Here is a 25128-nt window from a genome sequence, read left to right on the forward strand (position 1 = left end):
AATGAGATGGGAAGACATCTACGTTCTGGCATGTTCTCCCATTTTGCTCTGAGGAATCGTCAGTAGCCACGGGACGGTCTCTCTGTCTAAGGACTCTGACGGCTCAGGTCACCAGCAGTTCCGTTCTGTGGATGAGCAGGCTTGGTGACCACACAACCAGATGAGGCCACGCGTGTGAAAGGCTCTGACACTGAGAAGTGTTGTACGGGTAGTCTTCTTGACTCGGACTTTTGAATTGAAGACTAACTTAAAGCTCACTTTTTCAGAGGTTAAGTTGTGCCCTAGAGAATGTGATGGGCTCTGAGAACCTCAGATTAATTCTCATTCTTTCCTCAAGAGTTCTGTTTTCTTCTTTGGACTATGTTTGTATTTTCTGACATCCTATAGATCTTTCTTCACAATTAGGATTATTACTATAATCATTTTTCCATACTTGAGTGTCTCTTCAGCTTTAGGCAATTTGCATTGTATTTTAAAAATGATCTCCTGTCTTATTTTCATACTGTCTCATTGTGGAACCTCTATTAGTTGAATACACATTAACCAATATCTAATAAAAGTATTCATAAATTACTCTAGTGAGATCTAGAAACAGTATAAATCTTTGCTAAGATATAAATATTAGTGTAACCCAAATATTTTTGTGAATATGTGCCAACAATGCTTTGGAATAGGTAAGTGTGATTTAAAAAAACAAGGGGCAATCAGAACAAACTTGTCCTTTTTGACTCTATTCCTTTCTCTTTCCTTCCTCCCTCCCTCAGCAGGCTTAAAAAAATTGTGTAGATTCCACTGATAAGGTATTTCAAAATTAACATATGACCTTCTGCACCCACACAATCTTTACTTATTATGACCATTTTTATTAATTGTAAATTAATAAAATAATTTTATACATAATTCTATTAATAGAATTCAGCATGATATTTCTACACATGCATACAACATGACCACACACTTGTTGGCAATTTGTTTTTCTCAGATATTTTTTATTGGTGCACTATAATTGTTCATAATGGTGGGATTTGTTGCTACATATTTATACATGCACATAATCAATGTTTTTCACCAATGTCATTCTCCAGTATTTCCTCTCTTTCTGTCCTCCCTCTACCTGGTCCCTTTCCTCTCCTCTATTGACCTCACTTCTATTATCATGAGATATTTACCCATCTTTATTTTCTTTTGTCCTTTTTTGCTTCCACATTTGAGAGAAAATTTATGGCTCTTGATATTCTGAGTCTAGCTTATTTCCCTTAACATAATATTCTCAAGTTCCATTCATTTTCCTGTAAATGAAATAATTTCATTCTTCTTTATGGCTGAATAAAGGTATATCACCTTTTCTTACATCATTTATCCACTGAGAGACACCTAGGCTGGTTCCATAGTTTGGCTATGTGAATTGTGTTGCTATAAACATGCATATGCATGTGTCACTATAATACGCTGATTTTAATTCTTTAGGATAAATACAGAAAAGTGGTATAGGTGGGTCATATGGTGGTTCTATTTCTGCTTTTTTGAGGAACCTCCATACTGATTTCCATAGTGGTTAGACTAATTCACAATCCCACCAACAGTGAATTTATTGTTTGTATTCTTGATTGCTGCCATCCTAATTGGAGGGAGAGGATATCTCAGTGTGGTTTTGATTTGCATTTGCCTAATTGCTAAAGATGTCAAACATTTATTCACATATTTGGCTATTTGTATTTCTTCTTTCACAACGCATCTGTTTAGTTCATTTCACATTAATTAACTGGGATTTTTTTCTTTTGGTGTTAACTTTTTTGAGCTCTTTATACAGTCTAGGTATTAATCCTCTGTCAGAAGAGTAGCTACTAAAGATTTCTCTCCCATTCTGTAGATTCTCTCTTCACGTTTTTTCTTTGTTGTGCAGAAGCTTTTTAATTGGATATAATTCCATTTGCTAATTCTTGGTATTAATATCCAATCTTTTTTGAATAGAGCATTATAGTTATACATACTAGTTGGGTTCATCCCGACAAGATCATACACATGAAATCTAACCCACTCTATTTCAGACCTTGTTCCTCTTCCCTTCCCCTCTCTCCCTCATCCTTCTATTCCACGCCATTGATTCTCTCATTGCTTTCCACACACAAAGAAGTGAAATTCCCTGTGGCATATTTATATGTGGACATAAGATTCTGTGAAGTCCATTCTGCATTTTCTCCCCTTTCCCATCCCTCTTCCCTCCCTCTCAATAGCCTTCTTCTACTCCAAAGATCTTCCCTATATCTTTATGATATCCTATGACTCTTCCTGCTGTTTCCCTTATTTTGCTCTAGCTTCCAATATGAGAAGCAGTCACCCCAGAAAACATCTGACCCTTGATTTTCTGCATCTGGCTTATTTCACTTAGCATGATGTTCTCCAGTTCTATCCATTTACCAGCAAATGCCTTAATTTCATTCTTCTTTATGGCTAAGTAAAACTCCATTGTGTACCTACACACATTTTCTTTACCACTCATCTGTTGACAGGCATCTGGGCTGATTCCATAATTTGGCTATTGTGAATTGTGCTGCTATAAACATCGAAGTGGTTGTATCACTACAGTGATTTTAGTTATTTTGGATAAATACTAAGGACTGGGATACCTGGATATATGGTGGCTCCATTCCTAGTTTTTCGAGGATCCCCACACTCCTTTCCCCAGCCCACATAGCCTTTAATCAAACAAATACCTAATGCTGCGCTAGTTAGCTTAATGGAGACAAGAAAGAATCTGGGTATGGAATACAAGTGCCAACAAGACACCAGACCCTATGAAACAGGTCCAGACTTTTATTTCAACTTGTTGACACGTGTGAGGCTGTGGAGGTCACTGATCTAAACGAAGATGTCTCCATCTTCAGTCTACCTCACAGCCACCTCACCTAACAACAAGGAACGGCAGGCTTTGACAGAGTTAAATGTTCTGTCTCACTTTAACACATTAAAACAAGAATGAAAAACTACCATCTCCGACTTTGCCATATCCTGAGCAAGTGTGAAACACAGAAGCACCACCTGAGCCAGTACAGGGCTCTACTGGACCTGGCTGTACCCTATTACTCAAAGGAGCTGGAAATTGAGCAATCCATTGTAGCAGTCACCCCAGAATGCTCAGAGCTATGTCTCAAGCTCTTTTCAGCAAAGATAAAAGCTGAACAGTAGCTAAGACAGCATCAGTAAGATCTGAAAACTATCTGCCTTAGATCGAAGGCCTGATTCTGTCAAAACACATTTAAAGGATGGATGTCTAACTCTTACAGAATGCACATGGGAACTGTGCATTCAGTTCATGCTTTCAACAGTTCGGAAATTAATACCTATTTCAACTGGTGCTTGCTATTGGAAAAATAAGCACAATAGCTTTCATACAAATGACTTGGATCCAATGACTCTGTGGCTTAATCCGAGCACAAAGACCATGTCATGCAGTGAAACTCTCTTGTGATTATGAATCAGAAGAGTACTGACACCTGCCTTAAATGCTATTTGTATAAATCATTATTCAACTTAGTTCACCAAATGCTGACTTAGACATGCTCTAGCAAGCACTGGGCCAGGGCAGTTCAGGGAGGGAAAAGCTGGCCACACGCACATCTGTGCAAGTTTGCATATATCTGTTTGATTGGCACAACAAACACATGTGTGTTAGGCCAGGATTACTGACTCCATAAGGTAGATAGGGAAAAGCCCTGAAGAAGGATCACACAATTAGGAGACAGAGAGGGGAGAAGACATGTCTTTGTCTGTGGGGAGGATGAGTAAGAAGAGTTGACTTGAGAAGGCTGAGATTTCTCCAGGGAGGATGGACCTGATCATCGTGGATGCTGAGCAAAGGCCTGGAAGCAGGAGGCAGAGGGTGGGCAGCAGTCACATGCTGTTGGTTGGCTAAGGTGTATATTGGAGGGGGAGGGTTGTCACATGCTGTTGGTTGGCTAAGGTGTATATTGGAGGGGGAGGGTTGTCACATGCTGTTGGTTGGCTAAGGTGTATATTGGAGGGGGAGGGTTGTCACATGCTGTTGGTTGGCTAAGGTGTATATTGGAGGGGGAGGGTTGTCACATGCTGTTGGTTGGCTAAGGTGTATATTGCGGGGGGGGGGGGTGTCAAAGAGGCTGCAGCCTGGGGTAGTGAGTCTAGAAAGACAAACTAGACTCTGCTGAGATCAGATGATGGTGGAGGACACCCCAAAGCCTTTACTGAGCAGTCCACTAACTTGGCAGTAACTGAGAGGCAGGGGAATCCTGGAAGCCCAAGGCAGGCACAGGGGTGGTGGGAGCTGATCAGGTGCCCAGGGGCAAGGTAACAAATCCAAAGAATGATAGTAAAAGAAACCTGAAGTGATAGAAGAGATGATGAGCCTCACCACAGGCCAAATGGCATTGAGTAGGTGGGCTGGGCCTCCCAGGAAGAAGACCCAGGCCAGGAGGCCGTAGAGAGGACAAGGGGGTCATAGTCAATTCTGCCCCAGTGTCCTGAGACCCACAGGGGCAGGACCCTGATCCTTCCCTTTCCCTGGTCTCAGCTGGACTTGCCACACTTGCTCTGCTACAGGCTGAGCTGACTGGCCATCCTGCCTTCCCTGCTGTGGCTGGTAAAAACTGTTGGCAGGCAAGACAGCCAGAACCCGAGAGTGCAAGGTATGCTTATTAGGGTTGGATGTGAGATGTCCCCCCAAAACTCCATGTGAGACAATGCAAGAAGGTTCAGAGAAGAAATGATGGGGTTGTAAGAGTCTCAACCAATTTACTCCCCTGACAGGGATTAACTGAGTGTTAACTGAAGTGGTAGGGCGTGGCTGGAGGAGGTGGGAATTAGGGCATGGCTTTGCAGTATATATTTGTGTCTGGAGAATGGAGTCTCTCTCTCTCTGCTTCTTGATCACCATGGTTTGAACTGCCTCCCTTTGCCACACACTCTGCAGCCCGGAGAAATGGAGCCAGCCTTCTATGGACTAAGATCTCTGAAACCATAAGCCCTTACATTAATTTTTCTTCCTCTGTAGTTGTGCTAGTTGGATCCTTTAGTCACGGCAGCAAAAAAGCTGGCTAAAACAATGTTGTTTTGGGTATACACTAGTATTAAATTATTTAGATATTAGATATATTGTTGAAAGAAAAAAGCCACCCAAAATCATGAAATAGAATGGAAGGATGTGCTGCCCTGGGAGGAAAGGCTGATGGGCACAAGGGGAACACAAGATATGCAGGGCTTCCAGTGAAACTGACCAAGTTCCTTGCAATATTTTCAGAAATAGAATAAAGAATTTAGGAATGGCTTATTCTCGCTTTCCCCAATTCTCCACAGAAGTGTGGTTATCCAGAGAGGTATACCAGCCTAAAGGGGGTGGCTGGTATGCCAGAGTGATGAGTGTACTGCAGCCTGGCTCTGCGTCCTGACCGTGGGCATCTGGCAACTCTTTGGGGTAGGGCTTATGAGAAGTACTAACAGGTAGACCCATCTCACAGGCACGGGGAGTAGATACTGGAGGGACTATGGCAACTAGACCAGCCATGCAGGAGGGTAAAAAAGCCTTGCTTATTCTGCTGTGTCCATTATGAGGGAGAAGAAGTGGCAGCCGTCCTTGGTTCAGGCCTCGAGGTGAGCACTAGGTAAGTAGCTCAGGGACTGTTTTACTGCTGCTGAAATTACAGAAATAGAGACTAGGTGACTCAGGATCTTCCGCCTCCCCATACTTTAGAGTTTACAAGGTTCATAAAATCTGTTATAAGAAGAAAGGTGGGCACCATCATGAAACACAGCAATTAATATGGGCCATACAAAAATGTAGTTATTTAAGATAGTAATAACTAACCAATTTATAGACTGGTAACATGGCAATTACTAAAGATAATGAAGCTTTTATGAAGAAAATAAGGAGAATGAGGGGACAGCTGGAGAATTCTAGATTTCAGTAGGCGGGCAAGAGGCACCCTGGTTTCTATAGGGCACATGCCTCATCTGGGCATAGCTATGGCTCTGTGACACCTGAATGCCACCAGCTGGGATGTGATACTGCCATCAACTGCATGAGCAGACCACTGCCAGGGGAGACTGTCCAGCCCCAGATGCTAAGATGCAAGGAAAAGGGGAATTAATTTACTGTAAAGATGTTTTCTAAGTTCACTGAAGAAAATCAACAGATAATGCAATAGAAGGTGCTGAATTTAGGTAAATGATTTTTTTTTCTTCCCCCTCCTCCTTTTTTTTTTTTTTTAAGAGAATCTATGTTATGCTCTCCTAAACAATAGATATTTCAGATGGATCAAATGTTTTGTGTGAAATATATAAAAATAAGGCACCACATGAGGATGATTTATATGTTTATTATCAAAATTGTTCTTTTTTAAAAAATATTTTTTGTAGATGGACACAATACCTTTATTTACTTTTACGTGGTGCCGAGGACTGAACCCAGTGCTTTACACATGCAAGTGCTCTACAGGGAGCCACAACTGCAGCCCACACAGCAGTTCTCCCCAGGGTAGAGATGGCCCACTTGGAGCATCCCGGGTGCTGCCTCCGCGGGAAGGCGGGTGGCCGGCGGCTCTGCCTCTAGCAGATGTCAGGCACTGCCATTTCAAGTTGGTTCACTCTATGGGGGTGATGATTTTTCTTATTGGTTTATAATAATGTGTTCTATTTTAAGGAAATTAACTTATCTACCATGTAACATGCAAATATTTCCTGTTTTTGTTCCTTTTTCAACTTTGTTTACAGTGTCCTTGGCCATAAAGAAATTTTAAGTTTCTTCATGGAAAAACTGTGAGTTTACAGTTGCTGGAACTAGAATCCCCCCCGGGACCATTTTCCCACATGAAGATAGAGGGGATGTCCTACCTAACAATTGGCTAAAATGTGAACTCACATTTCAGGAATATAAATTGGGACTGCTGTTCCAAAGACTCTAACACCTTAAAACTTGGGTACTTACTTCCATTTCTAAGAATTTTCTTCAGGAGCTGATCAGACATATCTGTAAAATATAATGATGCATACATGCCTGTACAAGGGTGTTTATATACAGAGGTGCTAGCGTAGAAGAGAAAACTAGTTATAAACAAGTTATTCTTAAAATACACTTAATCCTTCTTGAAAAAATGATATATCTCTATATACTGAAAAGTAAAATCCTCCATAATACATTAAAAGCAGTCTACAAGAGAGCATATACAACATGGCATGATCCACACGAAACCTGCATATGTACACATAATATGCATGGGGCAAGATTTTAATAGATGCCGTCTCAAGCCCTGAGGTGATATCTCACTTTATGTATAACCTCTGCAATGCTTGATTTTTCTTTGATTAGCATTTTTGTGATAAACAAAATATTCTCCATTGTAGAGAAAACAACACCCCCTACCCCTGGCCCCCAAAGGTCAGAGCATATAGAAAAGGAAGAGCCTTCCTTCCTAAAGGCTTGCTTGTTTTTTAGTTTTAAAACAAAACATTCTGGAGAGGTTCCAGGACTTGTTCTGGCACCAATTGCAGGCCATTTTCATTATGAGACCAGCCTCTGCAGCTACTGCTGTGAACAGGTCCAGTGAGTAAGCTCACCTCTGGTGGTACTCAAGCTAGCCGCCCCAACAAATATGCCTCAGCTCAGTTTCTTCCAAATGACATACGTTTATCAATTAGAGAAAGGAAGGATGTGTGAAATCAGTAAAGGGAAATGAAAGAAATAGCTAATATAAGTATTTACTTTAATTGGGGAAAAAGGATATTAAAGTGGTAGTCCTGAAAGATGCATTGCAAACCAAGTGAACACACTTCAAGTACTGCCAGCTCAGGATCACCAATGTTTTCAACAATGCACATGCAAGACATCAGGCTCCACAACTGCCTGAGGGTCCACTGGAGAGCTAGAGTTGAAATTAAAGATCGTAGTCATGACTCTGTTTCTAAGGAGACGGAAGGGGATCAAGGCTTGTTGCTATCTGTTGCAAAGCTGACTTCTCAGTCTAGCTACTCATACGTGTTAAACAAACATGGGGCAGAGCAAGCAGAACAGAATGAGACATGAAGATATAAATGTAAAAGGCAAATCTGTCATAAAATGAAATGTGACACAAGGCTGACTGAACACAGAATGTTCATACTGGGAGAAGAGATGAAATAATGAAGGTCCACAGAGCTTAAAATTAGGCCTTATTGGAGAAGATAAGAATTCTACAAAGGAAATGTGAAGTTATTTCAGTCACAAAAAAAAATGCATCAGTTATTGGAACAATACATAATAGTTCCATACCAACAGAAAACCAGTTTTATGAAATACAGAACTCATGTGGTGGAAATGCAGTTTCCAGTTCTGTTTTCAAGACTGCTCTCCTTGACTTGACTCACTGTGATAGTTTAAGTACAAAAAGATATGCCTTCTGATGGTCTTGATGAGGCATGTCAAGATCAGGGTGTGGGAACACACATACTCACCTGTGCTGATGACGTTCCCATGTGTGTTCACACACAAGGACATGCCTAACCCTTGCTAGTGAAAGGAGATGCAGAGACAGGAGTCACCATGGCTCAGAGCTACACTGGGTTTGAGCACCTCAAGGCTTGACATAGTAATAATGAGTATGGAGAGCAAAGATGGTGTGACACTAGCTAAAGCTGGAGGGGCAAGACACAGGTTTTCAGACTCAATGGAGATCTTGAGGAGGGAGCTCAAGTCTAGTTAGAGTCCAGGAGGCCAACCTGCCATAACTAAATACAGAAGAAGCATTCTCCCTGTAAAATGTGAATTGCTTAATGACGGGAGCTCAAGAGAGTTTACAAAAGACTTTCAAAAGCTTCTCCTCTAGTTTTTAAAGATCTTTCTTCTGTGTCTTGCTTTGTGTCAGACACCCACGCAAGTGGGACCATGCACAGACTTGGAAACACAGAGATATGATGTTCTCTGGAGGGGGCTTCATTCAAAAACAAACACCACCACCTCCCACAGGGACTTTCACTTGCTCACCACCCACATCGGGAGACACCCCTAACAACTGCTGCCATGTCTCCTCTGTGTAACAGTTAGATACCCTGGTGCCATTCAAACTCTTTCCCTTATTTATTTATTTATTGGTACTGGGAATTGAACCCAGGGTGCTTAAACACCGAGCCACATCCCCAGTCCTTTTTCTATTTTATTTAGAGACCGGGTCTTGCTGAGTTGCTCAGAGCCTGGCTAAGATGCTGAGGCTGGCCATGAAGTCACGATCCTTCTGACTTAGCCTTCCCAGACGCGGGGATTATAGATACGCACCATCAGGCCCAGCTTTCCCTCATCTTATGCTGGCAAAATGTCACTAAGACTAACAGCTCCCACCTTGGAAACCCTTCAAAACAGTTCTGTATTTTCTCTATCACTTGGTGGGCTTCTCATTTACTTCCCCCAGAATGAGAAGGTCTGGACTACAAATATGGTCCTGCTACCCACTGGACTCACAACCGGGCATGGATCCACACAGCAACAGGACAAATCTATGCCTCCTCCATGTGGAATACACATAGCTTCTCACTCTTCTACAAGGTTTTCTTGATACCTCTGCTCGTGAGTCCTCTGTGTGGTCCTGCTTCCACCTACTGGCTGACTTGTGCTTTGAGATCAGCATCCCAAGCTCTGCTCTGTCTTTTTCAGACGGGGCTCCCAGCTCCCTCCTCCTGTTCCCTCAGGACCACCTCTTCTTTGACAGTTCATCAGCCACTACCACGATGGCTTGCATATGAACCACCCCAACCAGTATGACCACCTGGAAGGCAAGGTTCCTGTTTGCCATCTTCATATCATGAGGGTCTAACATAAACATCTAAAAGGCACTTAATAAAGAGAACAAGTTATGGAACACTGATGATTATGTGTATTTCCAAAAAGGGAAAGACGTAGCTCAGGAAACTTAATGTCTTCAGGAATTAATCTAAAAGGAATGAGTTACATAATTCAAAGGCAACTATCAGAAAACAGAGGTCAAGGAAAAGCAACTGCAAATGAATGAAAACAATGAAAGGCTAAAGGCTGAGCTTCCCGGTAGCTGAAGAATAAAGGGCATCGACAAGAAACACACTCATATCCAGTAAGTATACCAGTTCATAAAATCCAAGCATTTTTCTGAATTTTGATGTAAATGTTATTGATTGCACAATGCTCAGTAATAATTTTTTGTGGGGGGGCATACTGGGGATTGAAATCAGGAGCACTCAACCACTGAGCCATATCCCCAGGCCTATTCTGTATTTTATTTAGAGACAGGATCTCACTGAGTTGCTTAGTGCCTTGCCATTGCTGAGGCTGGCTTTGAACTTGTGATCCTCTTGCCTCAGCCTCCCAAGATGCTGGGATTATAGGCGTGCACCACCACTCCAAGCTAAGTAATAAAATTTTAACAGATCGTTTTATAAGAAGCAAAGGAAAAGAAACAATAAACATTCAATGTCTTTAACTGATCTGCGATAGAAGATGAATATAAAAATGAAACTCCAAGTCAGTATTTTTTTATGGACAGGTACAGTAACATAAACCAGGTATATGGCTTTCCTATGATCTGATGTGATACAAAGAATATATTTCCAAAACCTAATGAACTTAATGATTCATGTTTTCTTTGAACTGAACTCTCAAATACTGGAGTTGGACTTTGGATGAAAACTTGACAGCTCACCAATACGCACTTTTCTTGGTGGTGTACCATTTAGGAATGCTAAGGATAAGAGATATTTTCTTCTTAAGTGATTAGACTTGTATCTTACTCAGGTGCTCAGGAACATGCTTCTGGACAGTAGTAAGGATGGGACACTTTCCAATCAGCAGCTCCTACCTGTCATGTGTATCTACTAGACATCATCTAGAGTCTCCAAATCCTGTAATGTGAGTCACCCAGAGATGAATGTGATTCAGTATATTCTGAGGACAAACATTACTTATGATTCTAGCCACCCCAGAGGAATTTTAATATAACTGCAATAGATTATATAACTTCATGTAGGGCAGCATCCTATGAATGTTCCAAGACAGCGAGCAAAGCAGTATTCCTGTCAAATAAATGAGTTAACATGCTAAAGAAGGTTGGTGTGCATTTCCCACAGAAAATATGCTAAAAGGAAGGCTTTCTTTTGGTATAATCTGTGGAGAGAATTGTCCTGTCACTAGTAGCCAAGGGTTCACAGGCTCTGGAGAACACGAAACATGAAGAGAAATGATGCCCTGTGGAAGAGGAAAGAGCAGGAGCCTCCACTTACCTACGGTTCTGCTGTAATTTAAACCACAGCCCAGGTGGGGAGAGTTCTCAAAAAAAACCCTATTTGCATAAAATTATGCATTTTAAGACTGGAATTCAGGTTTAACAACACCACTTCCCTTTCCTACAATTCTGCCCACCTGCTCTTAACTAATGATAAACTTGAAAGAAATTGGAGTTTGTGAAAGACAGGAGGCAGAGTGGAATGAACTGCTGAAATCTGGGTCTTGTTCTGGCTTCTGAGCACAGTCCTGTCTTCATCACAGATACACACAAGCCCTGGAACAAGTTTGATAGTTAATAAGCATTGGATTCTGACTTTTCACAAGGCACTGGGCCAGGAACCAGGGAAAATGAGACAAAGAACATAGTAGAGTCCCATGAAGCTCAGGACTGACAGGTGCAAATATGGGCCTAGAGCAAATGTTATAATGAAAGACCTAGACTAGGGGTTCAAAGAAGGCTTCCTGGAAGGAGAAGTAGCCCCTGAGTGCCATGAGGAATTCAGATGTCACTGTAAAGGCCAGATGGGTGATAGGGGTGCTAAGGGCAATCAGTGTGAGCTGCCCATGGACTGGTACTTACAGAACAGGTCTGAGCAAAGCCCTGAACACAGTATGTGGAGGAAACTGGCGGGGGCCAGAAATGGTAGCAGCAAAGGCAAACATGAGCCAGATCTTATCTTTCACAGTCTTTAAGAAGTTACCATCCAGGTGTTTAGTTGATTCTGGAAATTCAAAATAAAATCAACGACTGGAAGTACTTCTTTGAAAAGTAGGGACACTCTGACATTTTCTTTTCCAGCTTTAGTCCTCATGTTCTCTTTCCTTAAAATTGCAACTGAAGAAATTCAGAACCTCTTCTTCCTCTCCTCTTTGATGTCTCTATGTCTTATTCCTGTACAATCCTTGGAGGTGGTCAGAAAGAGGTGTATACCCTGGGCCCTAACTTTTTCCTGCTGCAGGCTCCTAGCGAGCCCCCTCAAGGCTCCAGGAAGGCAGCAGGCCTACCTTGGCATCACCCCCCACCAGCCTGATGCAGCACAGTGCAGAACTCTGAATATTCTTTCATTATGGAGGACAAAGGTAAAGTAAGTAAACACTGCTGATTCATACCTTTCCTCCAACCTTATCTATTCCAGTGTTCTTAAATGGTCTACTTCATGGGCATTACAGTAAAAAAAAATATGAAAATAAATAGACAGTAAAAAAAAGGGAAATAAAAATATTTGGAGATAAGCTATAAGCATTCAAAATATCAACTTCCCAGCCCAACTTTGATTAATAAATGGTTTAAAACTGTTCTGAAAAACTGGGTTAATGGTTTCAGTTCATGCTAAGTTATTAAATTAACTAATAGGACCTCTTGTAGGAGCTATTCCATAGAGCAGACGACAACCATCCATGCTCAAAAGGCCTTCTGAGGACAGTGCCAGATGGTGAGGGCAAACACAAAGCTGGGATCAGGTCAGGGAGGTTCAGAGGCCCCATCTGAGGAAACAACTGACAGGTGTAGGCCTGCTGCCAAGCCCTCATGCCCTTGCCCACCCACTCCACGGCAGTGATCATTATTCACCATTTCCTTCTAAAAACAGAAAGCCTGTATTTACAGCTCCCAGGGACCAGAAAGCAAAGGAGAAAATGAAGTAAGAGTATTATTTTGCCCAACAACTTCTAAAAATGTCACTTGTAACAATGTATTCGAAGTTTCAATAATGTTACCATTAAATGTGCCTGGGTGCCACAGCTATTTAAATATAATGAATCCTAATTGCTCAATTCTCCTGTTTTTTTTTTTTAATTTTGTAGTTGTAGATGGACAGAATGCCTTTATTTTATTAGTTTATTTTTATGTAGTGCTGAGGATCAAGCCCAGTGCCTCACACATGCTAGGCAAGCGCTCTACCACTGAGCTACAGACCCAGCCCCTCTCCTCTGTTCTTTGTAGGGCAATTAGGTTTGTTCTCACCAGCCCATAACTGTTCCCAGAAACCTGTCTGGAGGAGGTGGCACAGGCTACATAGGCCATGGGAAGAAAGTAATTACTTGAGGGACCAGGACCCTTGATCACGACGAAACAGTTTATGTAAGAGATATATCTGTCTATGTAGCACTAACATCTTTCCATTTTCCAGAAGTTTGTCCTAGCTTAGTACCACCAAACAGCTTGGGAGGTGCTGTTAGCTTACAGCAAAGAGAGGCTTTCTCAACCAGAATCCCTGGGGCCTCTCGAAAACAGGCTGCCTGCAGGGATATCAGCAGCACAGCTACCTTACATTGTTACTGAGCACAAGTGAGGGCCAACTATATACAACAGCATATGAGTAAATCAACTGCATACAACAGGGCAAGGCTTAGAGCCAATTGCATACAGTGTATGAAAACCAAGTATATATGAAAGCAGGTGAATGAATGAATGAATGATTGAATGAGAGTTAAATGTATGCAGTATCGAATAAGTGACAGCTAAATATACACCACAGCACACAAAAGAGAGCCAACTGTATACAATGGCACAAGGATGAGAGCCAACTGTGTACAACAGCACATGAGAGCTAACAATATTCAACAGCAGAAGAGCCAATTGCATATATTGCCAGATAAATGAACTAACTGAATACAAAGACATGAGTGAAATAATTGCCAACAAAAATGTGTGAATAAGAACCAACTGCAAATAATAGCATGTGAATGAACCAAACATATTTTCTTGTTCAACACATTAAGTACATAATGAATTTACTCACCAGAGTAATTTATATCCATAAGAACACAGTTAAACTTTCTAGTTAAAGAATTTATCTAATAATTGTATTTCAAAAGATTTTCAACAAAGTTTGAAATAAATGAATACACAATGCCTTAGGTATCCCACTTTTGATTTTATGGTCTCTGACTCTTTAATTAGGAAAGCAGAAAGATCTGTATTAGAAAACTATATTTATTTCCTTCCTTGCCACCTTCCTTCCTTTCTTTTGGGTACCAGGGATTGAACTCACATCCTCAGCCCTATTTTATATTTTATTTAGAGATAGGGTCTCACTGAGTTTGAACACATGATCCTCCTGTCTCAGCCTCCCGAGCTGCTGGGATTCCAGATGTGCACTACCACAGCTTACATTTTCTTAATATTCAAATTAATTAAGGTTTATAGTGTAGACTTTCTTAGTTTATACTTGCTAAAGTCATCTAGGGAAATCAGATGTATATTTTTCCAAAGAGATACAAAATAATTTCATTCCTTGATAAAAAAATTTTCAAAAGCTTGGAAAATTAAGAAAAAGTTCTATTAATAAAGACAAGTACTATTAATATTTTGACGTATTTATTCCAGACTTCTAAGTTCCCCCACTAAGTATTTTTTCCTATTATTACAAGTTCTTTTATAATCATTTTTTTTAATATACCAGGGATTGGTATATTACCAGGTATATACCAGGGATGCTTAACCACTGAGCACATCCCCAACCCTTTTTAATGATATTTTATTTTGAGACAAGGTCTCGCTAAGTTGCTGAGGCTGGCTTTGAAATTGTGATCCTCCTGCCTCAGTCTCCTGAGCCACTGGGATTAAAGGTGTGTGCCACCCTGCCTGGCCTATAATCATTTTAATAGTTGTAAAATATGTATCTGTACACTCTGTGGTTGTTACACAATGATATGGTTACCCATATTCCTCTAATTTTAAATTTAGATAATTAATTTGTGATACTAGAAAATAAAGATTTGTCTGCAAAAATTTCCCCTTTCTTCCCACACAACATTTCACCTTCTGCATCTGGACCACTGGAGGCACTCTCGGAATCTGTGCGGCTGCTGGGCTCTGGCAAACAGGGAACATACCCCTCAGGAGGCAAACTAACAGTATAGAGCCGTCGTTCAGGCTGGATCTTAATGTCACCATCTGTAAAGAACAAAGGGAACTGATGTGCACTGGTAAATATTACATAATGTAACCAAACATTTATTTGTCCTGACTACATGAGAATTGTTTCTCCAAAAAAAATTCAATGAAGATAAAATAACAAATAACTCAATAAAATCTAACCACTGACATAAATACCACTTTTAATAAACCAAGAATTTCACCAAAAAAGTGAGTCAATTATATATCTACCCAGGAGAAAGGAACTTCTAAATATATAAACATAGAAACATATGCAGACACATAGTCACATAATATATACCTTCATGGGATCATGCCACATGCATTATACATCTTTATAGATTATAGTTAACTGTTCTCTTAAACTCTGCACATGGAGGCAGACTAGGCCTGTCATGCATGGTTGCTATGACCACCCCTACTGCCTACTCTTCTGCACACCTGGCCACTTAGTTTCTTCACATAAATTCCTACAGATGGAACCACTGATTTGAAGGGTATCAGCCTTTTGCTGACTTTCTCTATGTACCAACTACAAGAGGGCTGCTTTCTTTCACACTCTTTAATATTGGGTAGAACAAATCTTCTTAATGCTCACATTTTCATTTAAAAATATGGCAAAGTGACTCTCTTATGTTTGGCAAACATGCATGAATATCCCAATTAGTGTTTCACAGATGAACATTTTATTTTAAAACAAACAATAACAAAGATGAAGCAAAATCACTGAGATATATAATAGAATACATGGTTTCAAGATATTTGATAAAATATTAGAAGTAAAAACTTTGAAACATTTTCAAATACCTTTGCTACAATGTATTTCATTCTCTTAAAGCTAAGATGCCACAAATGTAGTTAATTTGATTCACCACAGTTGATTAATTACTATGTCACTCTCTGCTAGAATCAAGGGCAGATGGAGACGTTCTTCCGAGTATACTATCTCTATCGGTACCATCAACATTTGATCATTTTTTACAGAATATTTTTGGAAGTTTTTAATCAGCTAAATCTTTCTTAATAAGAAAGTTAAATAGAACGTAGAAATGTCATTGTTCACTTAATTATTAGGATGAATATGGGAGGTATCATGGAAGTGAAGCATGAGATGATTCATGCAATGGAAAATTACAATGAATCTAAGAAGAAGCTTTTGAAATGCATCATGGTAGGCAGACAGAGTCTTCTGGGAAGCCACATGCTGACTTTACAAGCTAGGCTTTTGAGCTGCAAATGACAACACTGTCATCATCAGAGGTGTCTAGGAGAGGTAGGCAACTGTTACCCAAGGTCTTCGTCTGCTTTTCTGTAAGTAAATGTGATCAGGTAATCTATAGTAACATCTATTTCTATTTCTATATTCTTTCCAGGGAAAAATGATTTGTTGTGATGACATTCACCCTTCCAAATGTTAGCCAATACACTCCATACTCAGTTATAAACAAGGAAGACATGGGTCACACTTTGTGGAACAGCCAACAGCCATTTGAGTCTCCAACCCACCATCTTCACCAGATATGTGGAACATTCAACATCTGAGCTCAGCTTTTGGGGATTGCTAGTCTTCCAGGGGAGTGATAGAGACATGGAGAGGCAAGAGGGATGCACTCTCTGCTTGAGGAAAGTCAATAGTGGCATATCCCTAAGAAAATACACAAGAGGTTGGAAGTCCCTAAGTGTTAGAAGGGACACACTTTGAGCAGCTCTATTGATTTTCTATGATTTAATACCACAACTCACTTGGAACACAACCCACTGATTCTACCTCTTGCACTATCCCCAACCCCCACCCCTCTTTCCAGCTATGATTTGGAAGAAACCCTACTCTGCTTATGTCTACAGAGCAGAGTTCCTTTCTCTCTCTGTCCACCTGGCCAATACCAGTGCTGAATACCATAGAACCCTCACTTCCTCTCTCACTTCTGAGAGCCTACAACTGTCACCTTAAGTTCAGGACCAGGCATCTTTATGTCCTTGGTGCCACATGAAAACCATCTTGCTATCTTCTCTATAATGGCCCTTACTCTTGACTCACTGTGAAAACTAATAAAATGAGAGGGTTGGGTTTGCAGCTCAGTGGTACAGTGCTTGCCTAGCACATATGAGGCAATGGGTTTGATGCTCAGCACCACATAGAAAATAAATAAATAAAATAAAGGTATTGTGTCTGCCTACCAAATAAATAAATAGATAAATAAATAAATAAAATTAGGAGAGTTACACAGATGTCCACCCACCACAGTAGATGACACAAGAACTTTTCATCAGACACAGTGACTTCCAACTTGCCCTAGGCAAGGTCATCTCTTCTCCCCAGATAGCACTCTAGTAACTCCTCACCAATTGGCCATTCTTCTCCAAATTCCATAAGGCCACAAATTCTTCTTAGCCACAGTGGTTTCCAAGTTTTACAAAACACACAAAAATAAGTACTTCTTTAGTATGGTCAAGAGTCAGTTACATTACCAGGACTTTCACCAGTTTCTGACGTCTCTTCTTTTCCCTATCATCCCTGCCTCCTAATCTAGGTTCACTTTGTTTTTGCTAAAACACACTGGATTGTTTTCTTGGTTAGGGTCTGTGGGTGGTAAAATCTCTGGTTTGTAGATATGATAACATCTTTCCCTTGGTCTCTATGTAAGATTTTATTCCTGACATTTACTTGATAGATAGCTCAAGACTACACACATGCCTGATAAGTCTCCTTGCCACGTCTGCTCTTGGGCTGACTCCCTCCCAGGAGGAATCAAATACTACTATGTATTGTGGATTCTTGTAGCTATCAGAATTAATTCAAACAAATAAATCAACATATAACATTGCTTTTTCCTTCCTTTTTTCCCCCTAGAGATAAACTCTCTCACTGCCTCATATACCTTCCTACTCATTTCTGTAAGTCATGAAGGGGCTCAGATCCTTTTTGTTGACTGCATATGCTTCCAGAGGATAAATGTGCCGAAAAGCATTTCACCATCCTTTCACCATTGGAAATTTAGACTTTCCAAATCCCTCTTTATTCTGAACACCACCATAATGAATAACCTTGAGCATGGCAATTCTGCATATGTGTTACTCTGCAGGAAAACTGGCTTGAAGTAAAACTGCTAGAACCCAGGTGTGTGCATTTGGAGCTAACGATGTCCATGGTGTATGATCAGGCTTTAGACAGTCAGGTCTGCTCACCTGCCTGCTCCTGACCCAGGGCATGAACGAAAGTTTGACCTATGACAACAGGGATTCCAACACACTCTTGATTTGTTTCTATTATAATCAGAGGTAGAGCATCTTTTTTTCAGGGATGAGAGATTTGTATATCTGAATGTGAATTGCCTCTGATGCTGCTTTGCCCAGAGTTCTTCTGAACTTGTAGTCATTTTCTTATTAACACGTGAGCTTTTCATACATTAAGGAAATTAACTCTTTGTCAGTACGAATATTCAAATATTTTCCTAGTTCATTGTTTTCTGCCTTCATGGCCTTTTGGCAATGCAAAATTTTGCATTTAAAATAGTATAATTAGAGCTGGAGATATAGCTCAGTTGGTAGAGTGCTTGCCTTGTATGCACAGACCCCTGAGTTCAAGCCCCAGCACCGCCCCCCCACAGAGTATAATTAACAATCTTTCCTTTTATGCCTTTAGGTTGTACATGAAACTCTACAGGGAAAAAAAATCCTCTAATAGTTTCTTCCAACACCTTTATGGTTTCCTATTCAAACTTAAGATTCTGGATCCTTGTGAAGTATTGCTGAAGGAGTTTCAGATGGTGAGGTTCAATTCATTTTTTCTCACATAGCTATGCAGGGGCCCCCAACAAAATCATAAAGTAATCCACAACCCACTAATTCCCAAGTCCCACTGTGCTCTGTAGATTACAGAGTCCAGCAGCATAGGAATGTCCAGCCTGATAGAAATGCTCTACACCTGAGTGTCCAATTACTCCAGGACCAGGAAGTTTTTGAAACACTGTCAGTTTAACAGGAAACATAAGTTTTAATCTTCAATTTTCAAATTAAATAGCTAAATGTGGGCACAGGCTGTTGTCAATAATTTAACCATCCTGAGCAAAGGGAAGACCTAGTAGTCTGTCACCTAACTGTCAGTCAGAGTCTCCCTGTCTCCTGACCCAGACGGTAAAGTCACCTCATTGTGGGGAAGTGTTTCACTATCCCTTGACTTGAGTGGTCGTCTTGCTCACCCTCTTGCTCCATCTGCCCACACTGCACTTCCTTCATTTGATACAGTACAGCACACTCTGACAATAAGCCTGTGCCAGCTAGTGCCTCTGTCAAGAACAGCCTGAGGACTAGGTCTCCATGGGTTCAGCACCTTGATGTTCTTCATTGTGTGTTTCATTCAAAATGTGCCTCTGTGACTGCCTCCTGCACTATGCCATTTCTTTACAAGTTCCTATTAGATACTCTGGAAACATTTGCAGTCAACCATGTGCTATGCATGGCTTTACTGTATTTTTTCATATTTTGAAGTTATTCACAGATTTTATCATGTAGTCCCAGTAGAATGTGAGTTTAATCTTGGCAGGATATATCCATTGCTATTCTACAATCAGCAATCATCATCCAATATCTTACTAAATGAATCACTGTCCGATTGGTTATTCTCAGTGTTGCTTCTGTAATACTGTGATGGATCTGAGGTGCCCTGATCCCTAGGAATCCATTGCTCTAGTCAACTCATCAGAATTTATAAATCCATAACCTGCAGCAGCATTTTGGCAAGGCAAAAACCTTCCTTGTGTACAAGATGAGTCCAAGCTATAATGTCACAGCTGGGTTAGGGCAGGGTTTAATCCCAACTAGCCTGGTAGTATGGGACTCAGCTTCTCCATTTCTGGAATGATCATCTCTCCCATAAATGACAGCTGTAAGATTGGATCATGTGTCTATGCCTGGCGTGTGGCCCAGCATCAAGGACAGCAACACAGAGGGTGTTGATAAGGAAGGAGCAGCAGCAGCACTGGTGAGAGCGACACTGGGGCTCTGACTGCTTGTGGGGCTACAGCCAGCTCAGAGGGCACCACTCATGAGTACTACGGATCCCTAGGCTTTCCCCAGGCCTATGACAGCTCAGGTGTAGTCTACTGAACACAGGAAGGCACAGCTTCTCTAAGAGGGATACTAGGGATGTCATAAAGACTATGATAGGCAAGACCTCCATCCCACAGAAATAACTTCCTGAAGGGACAGAGAAGAGACAAACGGGCATATTTTGTGTCACAGAAAGCTAGGTGACCTGAACTAATCTAACAGTGGGAGAGGGACACCAACCCTAGGGGACAGACTCATTGTGCAAAGGTATCAGAGTTTCCTGAAGTGATTCTGGCTACACCCAATTCTGGTCAGAATCCCTAAAGGCTGAGTAGTAGGCTCTTGGGCATGTGTGTCTGTAGGAAAATGAAGCTCTTATAGTCCACATATCCTGCAGTTAGTTTTCCACTCAAATTGTCCTTAACATTGAGGCTTATTTGCCGCAGTATGGCTGGGCACAATTCAGGAGCCACTTGTCAAAAGAAACGAACTTTATTTTTAGAACCACACACGCCAAACAAAACAGCTCCTCAGGAAAAACCTTCAGAGCCCAACTGCCACCACCGGCTTCCCACAAGCCTCTCGCCCTGCCCTCAGGGGAGAGCAGTTTACCTTATCACTTACCCTCAGTCGTTCCTGTGGGGCCCACCATTGTTTAGAAGTCCCCATACCAGGCACTGTCAGGATTAACTCATCTTACAGACAAGACAGCTGACATTTTATGAAAAAAAGAAAATCAATATGTGAAGTGTTTGTTACCAGTTCTTTTATTTGCTTTACTTGCCACTCCTACATTTCTTACCCTTTAAAACTAGGATTCAAGTGATTCACCTTCCACCTCCTCTAAGTTATACACTGCACCAACTACCTTATATTACTGCTCTCAAAAACAAAATCTGCTTTTAAAATGATTCTATGGATGTCAATTTACAAGTTTTCCAGCTTAACTTGCTCCATGTGTGTACATCTTGAAAAGCTGACAAAATAGCAACAGCTGATGATAACATGGGGAAAAACTTACTGCCACAGGAAATCAAGCATTGTTGGTTTCTTTCTTCTTGCTTATTTGTTTTATACTTACTAGTTAAAACAAAAGACCTGCTTAATTTGTTATACAAAGATGTGTATATCCATATCTAATTGAAATTAATGTGCCAGAGTAGAAAATGTCCATATTCAGAGTCCATCGATGCTTCGGGATTCTGAGGTATTTTCTGGTATGGAAACAGACTTAGCACTCATTGAACTAATTCACTGCTTTAAGGAGCTTGTAACATTCTATTAAATGAACATACCACACTTTGTTTCTCCACTTTTTAGTGATGGTCACAGGGATTAGCAGGGATTTTTCAAACCCATTTTAACAAAAGTAGTTGCATATTTTCCAGTTTTAGTATCTTAAAAGACAACAATAACAATAATAAACATTAAAAATGTTACAGTAAACATGGTAATCAACCAAGGAAGAGAATAAAAGTATCCCATAGTTCCATCAATAAGTTAGCAACTATTAAAAATCTACATAATTTTTTCCTATATTCAATATTTTAAACTAAAGTTCATGTGACAGTAATACATTTTTCCCATATTAAGGACACTGGCAATATCTACACACATCTTTAACATCTGACTTTAATGGGTGAAAAGCATTTCATCTTATGAATACAACACATTTCATTCAACCATCTTCAACTATTAGGTATGTAGATTTCCAATTTTCAGCTCAAATAAAAGTAACATTGCACAAGGTGGAGGTTTAGGCAGGAATATCAGAAGTGTGAGGTCAGCATTGCCAACTTAGGCCCCCTCTCAAAAATAAAAAATAAAAAGGGCTAGGGATACAGCTCAGTGGTAGAGTACCCCTGGGTTTGTTCCCCAGTAACAACAACAAGAGACAATTCTGCCTCCTGGAGAATTAAGAAAACTGGCACATGCTTCGACTCACAAGGACTGTGATTGCCCAAAGCCTCCTATAAATCTGCACACCCAGAGGCAACGCTTTCTGGCATCTACCCTATTCTGGTTCCTTGTGGTGCCATCTGTGTCTCCTATGTTACTTGCTAATCCAGATGAAAACCATCATCATCCCTTGAGAGTTGGGAAGGGAATCATATAGCAACCTGCCCCATCTTTGCCATTTGGTCTCCTGACCCCTCTTCCTGCATCTCCTCTCATCCCTATGGAAGTCTGGGTCTGCCAAGACACATGCCCCCAGCAATTCAAACTGTCAGACCTCTGAGAGGTAGGTAAAATATGGCAGTCAGTAAGAGGGTTTTCTGTGAGAAGGAGTCAGATTTGGGATATGCTGATGGCAGCAGATGCTGAGAGACAGAGAGAGAGAAGGGGGGAAGGGGGGAGGGAGGGGAAGGGGAAGAGGGGGGAGGGGAGGGGAAAGGGAGGGAGTGGGAGGAGAGAAGAGAGAAGGGGACTGCTGCCTGCTGGTTTGGGCTTGAGCAAGTGGAAAAGGACACCACTTCCCTTTCCGAGATGGGAAAGATTTTCCTGCACAAAAATCCCCGAGTTTGCAGACAGCTTGGAGAGTTTAGTTTAGGAGCCATAAGATACACATACATAGGAGGCATAAAAGCCCTTTAAATTCCCTAGTAAGATGGCATGGTTGAGAGAAGAAATTTGAGGAGTGAGTTGTGGGGTACTCTAACATTTGGAGGTTGTGGATACAAGTTATCTTAACATGTGGAGGGGAATTACTGAGTCAAAGATATAGACTTTAATATTTTAATAATGCTATAAAACTACCCTCCAGCAAGGCTGTACTAAGTGACATTTCAACCATTAATTTCTAAGATATTCATTTTTTTCTGAGTTCTCAATGACAAGGTGTATATATGTAATTATGAAAAACTCTGTCAATTTGTGAGGCAAAAGTAGCATGAGGGCTCCTTAGCTACACGTTTTTAATTATGCAGAGGTTCTGTCAGGAGTCATCCTAGAGAGGAGCCACAAGTTCCAAGCACAATATGTCTGTATTAGTTGTAAAGTTTAGATTAGACACTGCACATTTAATTGCACTCTACAATTATCTTAATATGAAATATTTAAGTTAATTATTCTCAGAGGGAAAATGGCAAACAGTATTTCCTATCCGTGTGGGTAAGTGGAGATGCTACTGTAGGAATTCAATCCCATGAATAGCACCAGAGAAGTAGGCCCAAACCACATGTCCTAGCAACACTTTTTCTTTCTTGGTTTCCTTATATTTCAAGTACTTAGATCTACAGAAATACGTGGCCACAGAGCACTACAGTTTATTCTGCAGAGGTAAAACTGAGGTACAAATCCCCCAAAGTCTGTGCCAAGAATGCATGATGGGATGTCGCCAGAAGAACAAGAACACAAGAACCTCTCACAACAGTCAGGCACTTTGCTTCAGAGTGCACTGTGTCTCCGTGACCCTCTCCACTTTTTCATGGACTTCCTCAAGATAGGCTTTCAGTGGCGAAGAGAATTGCTTTCATTGTCCTTCTGATTTTCATTAGATTTAATTTAATGAATGCTAGTGTCCAACTTCTCAGCACATGCACACACATGCACATATGCAAATGCACACATCCATGCAAGTGTACATGTGCACATACACAACCCACAATCTCATGATTGATTTTCACTTACCCAGCTTCCACACTACAATTTCATTACAGCTATTTTATGTGCTCCAAAGTAATCTATGACAAAACAAAGCTTTTTACTAAAGCTTCACTGCCTTGTAATTGTTAATTGAAAGTGCTTAGCCCTGGAATAATATCTGCCATATAATATGGATTTATGAGCCACTATTGCTGAAACAGTGAACAATTAATGTGGAATGACTAATATGGCAAATAGTGCCATATCCAGAATTTTATCATCTCACAAAACATTCCCACTTCAGTTTTAGTTTCAAACTGTATCTACCAGCTTTGTCACATAGTGCCAGCACACACAACTGCAGAACCAAACCACTTCAAAGACACTTCCCTCTTCATACTATTATTTCCTAGAAAGCACATATATCCAAACACTCAAAGTTCAAGATGCCTATTCTTTTTTTTTAAAGAGAGAGAGAGAGAGAGAGAGAGAGAGAGAGAGAGAGAGAGAGAGAGAGAGAAAGAAGAGAGAGAGAGAATTTTAATATTTATTTTTTAGTTTTGGCAGATACAACATCTTTGTATGTGGTGCTGAGGATCGAACCCAGGCCGCACGCATGTCAGGCGAGTGTGCTACTGCTCGAGCCACATCCCCAGCCCAAGATGCCTATTCTTAAAGACAAAATGCAAAATTTATTAGCTGCTTGATTTAAATCAGTTTTTTTTTTTTTTTTTTTTGGTCACTGTGACCCGAAGACCTGACAAGAACAATTAGAGGAGAAAAAGGTTTTTTTGGCTTATGGTTCCCGACATCTTAGTCCACAGATGGTTGACTACATAATTCTGGACTCCAGGTGAGGCAGAACATCATGGCAGATGGGTGTGAAGCAGGAAAGCAGCTCAGGACAGGACAGAGAGGAAGCGGAGAGAGAAAGCTCCATTCACCAGGGACAAAATATAAATCCCCAACACCTGCCCCAGTGACCCACCTCCTCCAGCCACACTCTACCTGTCCACAGTTACCACTCAGTTAATCCACATCAGTGGATTAATCTACTGATTAGGTCACACCTCTTATAATCTAATTATTTCATCTCTGAAAATTCTTAACATTGTCTCACTCATGAGCTTTTGGGAGACACCTCATATCTACTGAATGTCAATGAGAGAGTGAGGCAGATCATGGGACTGGCTGCCACCAAGCCTATTGCAGACTATCATTTGCTCAATTAACCAGTTAATCAGTCAGGGTAAAATGTTCCTATATCAGAAGTTTCCATTTCTGGTGAGACAGCAGATAAAAAATATGAAAACCTTTCCATCATAACAGTGAGAAACACCCAGTGAAATACAGCAAACGTTCCTTC

The 25128-nt window shown here is 40.8% G+C and overlaps 1 protein-coding gene and 1 long non-coding RNA gene across 5 annotated transcripts in view; both read right to left on the reverse strand.

The window, feature by feature from the left end:
- The window catches only part of Erich1 (glutamate rich 1), a 136719-nt gene that overhangs the window by 89456 nt on the left and 22135 nt on the right, over positions 1 to 25128 (reverse strand). For all 4 annotated transcript variants that reach the window (XM_078030723.1, XM_078030722.1, XM_078030721.1 and 1 more), the window contains exon 3: positions 15012 to 15146. In XM_078030723.1, the coding sequence (XP_077886849.1) occupies positions 15012 to 15146 (135 nt within the window). The remainder of the gene's footprint in view (positions 1 to 15011; positions 15147 to 25128) is intronic.
- LOC144370247 (uncharacterized) lies at positions 1285 to 13963 on the reverse strand. Its single transcript, XR_013430137.1, has 2 exons — positions 6956 to 13963; positions 1285 to 5663 (listed from the first exon to the last, which is right to left on the reverse strand). It is a non-coding gene; the product is annotated as an uncharacterized LOC144370247 (long non-coding RNA).

This window comes from Ictidomys tridecemlineatus, chromosome 14, assembly GCF_052094955.1.
Source record: "Ictidomys tridecemlineatus isolate mIctTri1 chromosome 14, mIctTri1.hap1, whole genome shotgun sequence".
Taxonomy (NCBI): domain Eukaryota; kingdom Metazoa; phylum Chordata; class Mammalia; order Rodentia; family Sciuridae; genus Ictidomys; species Ictidomys tridecemlineatus.